This window comes from Papaver somniferum, chromosome 10 (genome assembly GCF_003573695.1).
Source record: "Papaver somniferum cultivar HN1 chromosome 10, ASM357369v1, whole genome shotgun sequence".
NCBI classification, from domain to species: Eukaryota; Viridiplantae; Streptophyta; class Magnoliopsida; order Ranunculales; family Papaveraceae; genus Papaver; species Papaver somniferum.
In genome coordinates, this window is record NC_039367.1 from 147,143,322 (window position 1) to 147,152,419 (window position 9,098).

At 36.0% G+C, this 9,098-nt stretch overlaps 1 protein-coding gene across 1 annotated transcript; it reads left to right on the forward strand.

Annotated features, from left to right (window-relative positions):
- The first annotated feature begins 7,334 nt into the window (after positions 1–7,334).
- Positions 7,335–8,857, forward strand: LOC113319645 (peroxidase 11-like). The gene is made up of 4 exons (XM_026567891.1): positions 7,335–7,635; positions 7,740–7,931; positions 8,024–8,189; positions 8,277–8,857. The coding sequence occupies exons 1-4, from the start codon at positions 7,399–7,401 to the stop codon at positions 8,708–8,710; spliced, it is 1,029 nt and encodes a 342-aa protein (XP_026423676.1). The 5' UTR covers positions 7,335–7,398; the 3' UTR covers positions 8,711–8,857.
- Positions 8,858–9,098: the final 241 nt, after the last annotated feature.

Below are 9,098 nucleotides of genomic sequence, written 5' to 3' on the forward strand. Positions count from 1 at the left end.
TAATATTCCGTTGACTATGAAAGTGACGAAGTTGGAGATTTATTGTTATTGTATTAGTACCATATGTGTTTTGATGTTTATCCTTTGTTTTAAGTTTTGGTTGTTTTCTTTGCTTATTTTTTGTAAGTAATGGATTCCAGAAGCAATCCATGAGATGTTGCCGACTCCAGAAGCAGTCCAACATGTAATTTGTGGTTTCCTGTAAAAATCATATTAGACTCCAGAAGTGGTCTTTGGGTTCCCGAAGTAGCCCATGGTTACATAATGATATTGTTAATGACTTATTAATGTATGTCTCTCGTCCAACTGTGACATCGGATATGGATTCCTGAAACAATCTATCCATTTTAAATAGACGATAGAGATATTTGTCTCTAAACAAGGGAACAACAATACAAATTTTTCGAACAATTTCTGTAACCTTGTAGAGGTTTTGGGAAATGTGAAATGTCATTTCGGGTTCGAATAATATGATAAACGGCTCCGGAAGAGCGTGTATCATTTTGGTGGTATAACAGTCATCTTTATTAACGCCTTATAATATTCCGGATTCCTGAAGAATCTGTTGAGTTTTTGAGAATATTTGGCGTTACCACCTTGAAACGACAAACGAGCATTTTTACGGAGTATTTTGTTACTTCATTTGTTTTTGTGCCAGAAACACATCTTAAAGAAACATAAGGCTTTCTTTTATGGGGTGTGCCATAGGAGAATTCGAATAGTCGAGTTCCATGTTGTCATTAGCCAGAAGTTTAATGACCCTTGAATTATTCATGCTCAGGCATGATCAGTATGGACACCAAAGTTCTACCAAGATGAGTAGACGATTCAAAATGCTCATGGACATCCTTTACAGAATCTGAAGCTTCTATTAGATAAGGATGTAAATTGTGTTATTGGTCCCTGAGACAATTGGTTGTTAAATTGCATTAACATTAACATTATGTAACCCATTACTGAATCACCAACATTAACTCCTAGAAAGGATTCAAGGTGGAAATTGCAGGACTTATTCACCCTGCAATATGGACAATTATTTCAATACTTTAATGTATTGATAGACACGTCTACTAAATGGTCTCTTGTTATATTAACACGTAATGTTAGATTTTGCCGAACTGTTTGTGCAAATTTTGTGGTTGCGTATCCATTTTGGACTTTCCACTTAAGTCCGTTTATCTTGGTGGTAAATTGATAGGCTTTGATGCTTTGCCTTCAGTTGGTGTTATATCGAGCATATAGTTAGCACATGTGTGCACTCGACATGATCTAGTTGAGTTCTTTATTAAAAGCATCTTTAGTTTATTGCTCGACCAACTATTTACCATCAATTATATCTTTGGAAGCAACCTTACAACTCACTTATTTGTTCCATAGCGTCACCTAGCTATATATGTTGGTTTCGATTCAGAAGACATTTAAAACCATGTGCTAGTAATGTCTTATTGAAGATGAGACTGTATTCCCGCCGTTAGGGGGAGGAAGTAAGCCGTTACAAGGAACGGCGTGAAATGGATCATCTTTTGCCGAGCCTGCAGTTGTTTTTGGGACACTTATTGTGTGGTTTAATTAACACCCAAAATCTATCATGAGCAGAATTTCCTTTGAAAATCAGGCAATTATGGAGCCAGAAGTTACCAGAAATGAGATAGTAATGTTTCCGCCATGATCAGGAAAACTAAAATGCCACCAGAAGTTGGCATGACAACCCGCCACCAGAAGTTCGGCAAGAGTAGGTTTGATAACCTTTAAGGTTCTCCCACTTTAGTCAGGGGGAGAAACATCACCATAAAAGGATGGTGCAAATTATGATAACCTAAAAGGTTTTCCCTCCCTAACCAGGGGAGAAAGAATTCCACCTGAAGATGGCAAGTATTGTGTCGACAAATTTAAGGGCTTTCCCTTGAAGTCATGGAGATAACATGAACCACCTAAAGGTTGCAGTAAGCAATGTCGACATTTAAATAGGTTATCCGATTAAGTTTTTATCCTGATCAAAGAAAGTTCGGCTGCCACTAGAATTGGCGTGAAACATCTCATTTGTTTTCTCACACCAAGATATTGGATGTAATTGAGGTGTTAGATATTACTCATGATTAAAACAAATAACTGCAGTAGCCCTTGGAAACTTTTGTTTGTCACTTGCTTGAGGATGAAGACACAAGAAGTTGTCACAGCAGGTTAAATCATGCATCTCCCAATGACCAAGTCGTGTATTCAAACACGCTTGAGGCCTGAATAACTGCCTCATATATATGCCTCTCAAAAGAGAGTCCAATCACTTTTCTAATATGTAGTACTCTTGAAGAGAGACTACAGATAGTTCTCGTGGAGACTATTAAAATACGATCCGCATTCTCTAAGTTTGAAATCCCTCATTGAAAATGAGGAGATGATAATGCCCCTGAAGTGGCGCTGGTACCAGTCTGTGAAACTTTTATTAAGTGTGCATGCACTAGAGAATGTGTTAGATTGTATATGATTGTCGATTATCTATTTACAATGGTGGTTATGTACCCCTCTGCAGAGGAACATCGACGTCGTGATTGGTAGGCATATAGTCTATTCCCCTCAAAATAAGGTAGAGGATGGAATCTCTCCAAAAAGCGCAAAAGATCGGATCCGACTCACACCGTAAAAATCATGAGGCCTGAATATTACAGGTTGGTGTTTGAGATGAAGCGCATAGAGAGTAATACAATCGCTCAAGGTGCGATTTAAGGGTTTTTCCTGCTGAACCCCCCAGGATTGATTCTGTAAAACAAACAGTATTCTCCTAATATAGATGCACTTTAGCGTGGTATTCCATGAAGGACTCATATTGCATCTTGTTATGACTAGTGAATGTAATGAATCCCTGAAGGATTCGAGTTTCCAACTCAGGCAGCCACCTGACTTTATGAACTATGTGAGGCTTGAAATCAAGTCATAATCACCAGTTAGAAGAGGAGAATTTTGTGAACAACCATTTGTGTGTTTTGAGTTGTTGAAAAATGACTAAAGTCCGGATAAGTTGATGGTATCATCCTTGGCCTCTTAACGAGCACCTAATAGCGCTAAAATCCACGCTTGAACTAAATTTTGAGATCTCGTTGAAATTAAAATATTTCTCGGCCAGAAGTTCGAGAGTATGTTAGCACAGACTAAAGTATCTAATTTTTGATACTAGTAATACTTATTGTGCTACTAACATTAGCACCATTACAATGTGATTCCCAAAATTGGGAAGTGATTGATCAATCTGATACGTACGTAGAAATAATACTTTATGGTCCAGAAGTGCCATATACAAATATAATGCATGCATTATCTTGTTATGTTTCTAACTTTTGTTTTGCAGGTTATACTTTTTGAGGCTGAAATTGATTCTACGGTATTTATGAGTTTACAAAAGGCCTTTCATTGTTATGCCTGAAGTTGAAGCGGAAAAATGAATTTGGTGTGCAACGATGGAGGATTTATATGCGAGGTGTACAATGGCGATTGTTCACCCGGCGCAAAATCTGGCAGTCAATCCTCCATAAACTGAACTTAGTAAAGCAGATTTTCTAAAGGCTGTAAAATGTCCACACCACCAACCGCTTTAAGAAGTCATGCTTCAGGGGGAGTAGACTCGTAGAATCATAGGCTGGACTTAAACGCGCTGTACTCTTTTTCCTTCACCAAGGTTTTGTCCCCAGAGGTTTTTCTTGTCAAGGTTTTAACGAGGCAGCATATGCGTATCCAGCACTGTCATTGGGCGACGTCCGTTGTACTCTTTTCCTTTGGTCTGGTTTTGTCCCACGTGATTTTCCAGACAAGGTTTTTAACGAGGCAACATGCTCTTCGACGTCGGCATTATTCTGAATTTTGGTGGTCAGGTTTTGTCCCAAGCGGTTTTCCTGGCACAAGCATTCAGGTTTTGTCCCCAAGTGTTTTTCCTGACGCAGGCGTTCAGGTTTTGTCCCAAGTGGTTTTCCTAACGCAATTTTTGATGATGGAAGTATTTCTCGGCGCTAAGGTTTTATCCCAAGTGGTTTTCCTGGTGTCGGTGTTCAGGTTTTGTCCTAAATGGTTTTCCTGACGCAACTTTGACAGAGGAAGCACTTCATGACGGTGACCAACCTCACTCTAAGTTCAGGTTTTTCCTAAATGGTTTTCCTGACGCGATTTCGACGACGGGAGAAAATGTGCAACTAGCATCATCACTTTGAAGATACCGATGTCGTACTCTTCGAATGAATTTTGTCCCAATGGGTTTTACCGACAAGGTTTTTAATGAGGCAACGTTCTAGAAGGCGGATCATCCAAGGGGGAGTGTTGTGTAAAGATATTGGTGGCTGATCCACTGACAAGAAGATAAACATTAACTGACCTTAACCATTAAGGATCATTTGTAATAATGACACATAAGATTATGACGTGTCATCAAACTATTCTCAATGAATGACTATAAATAGTCATCATACATTTTGTAAAATTCAATTAAGAGAAAGTAACAGAACACTCTCCCCATTTCTCTTTAGTTGTACGACATGAAGTACTATACATACAGTACTTTAACCCAAGTTAGTTAATTAGCCTTAGTCAATTAAGCAAGATCTTATTATTACATAAATTATCCTCTCCATGGAATATGGATGCATAGGATTACAAGACCCTAAAAATTTAGTCCCCAAACAAACTACAACATTAGTAGAAGCCAATAATAAAACATGGGTCCTCTTAACTTGTATACCCAATATTAAAAACAACAAATCATGTTCCCAATGCAAAGAATTTTTTTTTTCATTGCAATAAAACAAACAAATCTTATTTCCAATGCAAAAAGAATGTTAATTTAATGCACCTTAACATGTATACGGGTATACAAGTTAAGAGGACCACAAAAAAAAAATATGAATATAATTAAGTATGGTCTGAGCACCCACTAAAATACATCCTCTCTATTTTAGATATGGACAACGCTGTGTAACATGTTTTTTTTTTTAGTAATGACGGAAATATGTACCAGCTTGGGTTATGATGTATATTAGAATGAAAGAATAAGAAGGATTACAAGTTGTTGGATACACCACCAATGCAGCCAAAGAAAAAGAAAGGGAGCACTATCTTCGCACAAGTTCTGCCCGTTTTAAGACCAAATTATATACGTCTAAGAGCAACCACAGTGGACGATCAAAACCAATTTTTGGTCTAGAAATAAACCACAGTCGAACGGACTAAAGACCAAATACCAGAATAAAATTAAAAATTAGACTATATTATGGGGTTCCTTAAAAAAATTACACCAGAATATAGTACTCAAATGGAGAGGTTCCTCAAAAAAAAAATTGCATCTTTTTCTTGGATGAGACTTAGGAAAAATAAGGATGAAAAAAAATAAAACCTTAAGAAAAGTAATTATTCTCCTATATTGTTAATTATGTTATTCCTTAGTCGGTATATTTATTGATTGGCAAAATCAAATCATTTTCGTTTTCATATTATTTTTTTATTTTTACACCAGCACAACTAAAATTACATTTACACTTTTTTTTTAGAAAAAGAAAATTACGTTTACACTAAAATTACATTTACAAAAAGAACAAATACAGGCATGGAAAATGTAACATGAGGTGCAACATTTCACAGGCCACACGCAAACTTTCAACAGCTAATATAACTTTAACATGATAAATGTTTTAGCAAATAGAATAATGATGGTGATGAAGATCTTTGTTTATAGTTTCCTCCGACACCCTAATTTTCAGGTGACAGAGTACAAAAGAAAATACATAAGCTCCAAATAACTATCCTTCGTAGATACGAAACCAAGACGCACTTGTATTGTATTTATAGGGCGATCACTGAACATAACTATAGCAAAATAAGATAATAAACAATATATCACGTCTTTTAGACGTTTGTCGAAGTAAACAAAGGATTACGCACGAGTGTTTTAATGCATTGGCCATTGGATCATGCCTACTGTACCTTGTGCACAGTGTAGTATGTTCATCCATAGGCCGCTGTAATGACCATACCGGGGAATCTAACTCATGCATCTACTACTCTAGTGTCTAGAACGCAAACACATCTTAGCAACTTTAGGCTGTGTGGTTTGATGCCTCTCCCATTCTGCTCGGTCACCTATGTAGAAGTAAATGCCTATTATCAGATAGTCAAATAGATGGAGCCTAAGAAACCATGGCTACACTTTGGGAGGCGTGTCCCACTCCATCGAAACCAGATCATACGAGTGGGATGGTTTCAATGGGGCTAAAAAATTTGCATTTCTTAACTTGGTAAATGTGTTTTCTTATGGGTCTGACGCATATGGTTGTTGGTCTCGTAATGGGCCTGTCACAATTTTTATCATCACCGACATACGAGCCATCCACGAGAAACTTGGTCCAATTTCTAGAGAGAATTGTCAAATTATAATAGTTAGCAGTACTGTGGATGCTCATGAATTACTCTAATTTTTCAAATGTTTGAGACCTAGGAGATTAGGAAACGTGTAGTACTCCTCATTTTCATTACTGGGATTTCTCATTTTCCTTTGGAGTTTGACATAATAAGCCATGCAATTTCCAAAATCAGTACAAGAAATTAACCAAATATGCTTGGAAGAAACTTTGAAAAGTCATGCAAACGTATATTTTCTTTAATATGGGTAAACAAATTCAGACTAACCAAGTATATGTCCAAAGTGATACATGGTATTTACCCATGTTTTCATTGTTGATTCTTCTTTTCGTTCCAAAAAATATAATAAAAATCTTGATTCTTTTTTCTCTTAATTAAGATACTTAAATGGTGATTATGCATGCATTACAGTAGTCGAGATGAATGTTCAGACGAAACTAGATTAAATGTAATTCATATTTAAGATGACCGGTTGTGAATGCTGCTAGATAAAAAGTGTTCGAATATGATTAGTCCAAGTTTGAGTATGATTAGTCAATTATTGACTCGGTCCAGCTTCCCTGGTTCATGTCATGTTCCCCTCTATTCAAACTATCTTAAAGTCCCCATGAGAAAAGGTAGTAATCTAGCTAATTCATCAACTAATCTTGCAAAAAACAAAGCAAATGAAAACAAAGTGAAACATAAATAAAACAAATAAAGTATCTTATTGATTGATTGATTCATATTTCAACTGATGCATGGAGTGTAAAGTTGTGTTAATTAGGTTTGGTAACTTAGTTAGCTAGATGGGAGCAACCCACCAAAGTCTAAACCAAACAATATTAGTTGCATCCTCTATTGACAAAAATCCTTACCTTCTTACATAGTACAACTTACAATCTTATTCTTGCTTGTATAAAAATACATCAACTCCATTTAGAATCTCATCCAATTCAGCTACCTATCATCATCACTCTCTTTCTCTTTTAAGAATAGCTCTCTATCTTCGTCAAGAGGAGATTCATTATGGCAAAACCCCATAGTATGGAGAATCCTCTATTCTTTCCGTTGGCTTTGCTTATTAACATTTTCACCATTGGCATAACTGCAAATGCGAACCCGTCATTAACGTTAGACTATTATTTGACGTCGTGTCCTAATGCTTTAGACATCGTGAGGAAAGAGATGGAATGTATTGTACAATCCGAACCACGTATGGCTGCTTCCATATTGAGGTTACATTTTCATGATTGTTTTGTTCAGGTAAGTTCTTTATCCATGGTACTTAAGCTTATTGACTAATTACATTTCCTAAGGTAGTAAATGTATTAATACTATATCACCGTAATTTATATGTGTACCTATAGGGATGTGATGCTTCGATTTTGCTCGACGAAACAATTACACTACAAGGTGAAAAGAAAGCACCACAAAGCAAGAACTCTCTGAGAGGATTCGACGTTATCGACAGGATAAAAAACAAGCTAGAATCTGAGTGCCCGGGAATTGTATCGTGTGCAGATTTATTAACCATTGCTGCTAGAGATGCTGTAATCCTGGTATATCTACTATTTACTAACCTTTGAAAACATAACATCTCCTAAATAACACAATGCAAACATTATCTGACATCTCAAATGTTTTGTTGTAGGTTGGTGGACCATACTGGCATGTGCCATTGGGAAGAAAAGATTCAATATCTGCAAGTTATATTAAAGCCAAAACTAATCTTCCTACCTCCGATCAAAACCTAGTCCCTCTCATGGCCAAGTTCATGTTTCACGGTTTCTCGGTCACAGATATGATTGCTCTTATTGGTATATACAAAATGAAGCTCTAAACTTTAAACTATACTAGGATTTTTAAATAATCACTAAACTTGATGAATGTTTAATAACATGCAGGTGCCCATACAATTGGCTTAGCGCGATGCAAAAACTTCCGTGAAAGAATTTATGGAGATTTTGAAGGAACTATAGACCAGAGTAATCCCATAAGTCAGATCTACCTTGAAAAACTACAATCTGGTTGCTCAGTAGTTCCAACAGCAATAGATGAAAATAATACAACTGCAATGGATTATGTTACACCATATATTTTTGACAATTCTTTTTATCAAATACTACTAAGAGGAGAAGGATTACTGAACTCGGACCAAGAAATGTATTCAAGTCTTTTCGGGATTCAAACAAAGAAGATCGTTCGTAAATTCGCAGAAGATGGGATTGCTTTCTTTAATCAGTTCTCTGATTCTATGGTGAAGATGGGAAATATCATTAATCCTGATACTATTGAGACTGGGGAAGTAAGAAAGAACTGTAGATTTGTCAATACTTGATTGGGATGATTATATTCAGTATATTGATCAAATTGGGATACCATTTTTATTTATAATATTATATACTGTATGTATGAGATTATTTATTATTATTATTAAAATTTGTAATACAGTTACCAAGAATTTATATAAGTACATTTATATGAACGAAAAATGATAACTTTCTGTGGTCATTTCAGTAATCTATTTTTGTTATTTCAAAATTCAAACATTGTTCATAAGAAAATGAAAATTAGAGCTCAAGCAGTGAAAGCATGTGAGAGAGGTTGCACCTACTCTGCAAATAATTATTAACTGCAATCTTGATAGTCAATTAAGTCTAGTTTTCTGAGCGTTTATGATAAAGAAATAAAGAATATTCAACAGCTAAATTTACCAGAGCCTTGCT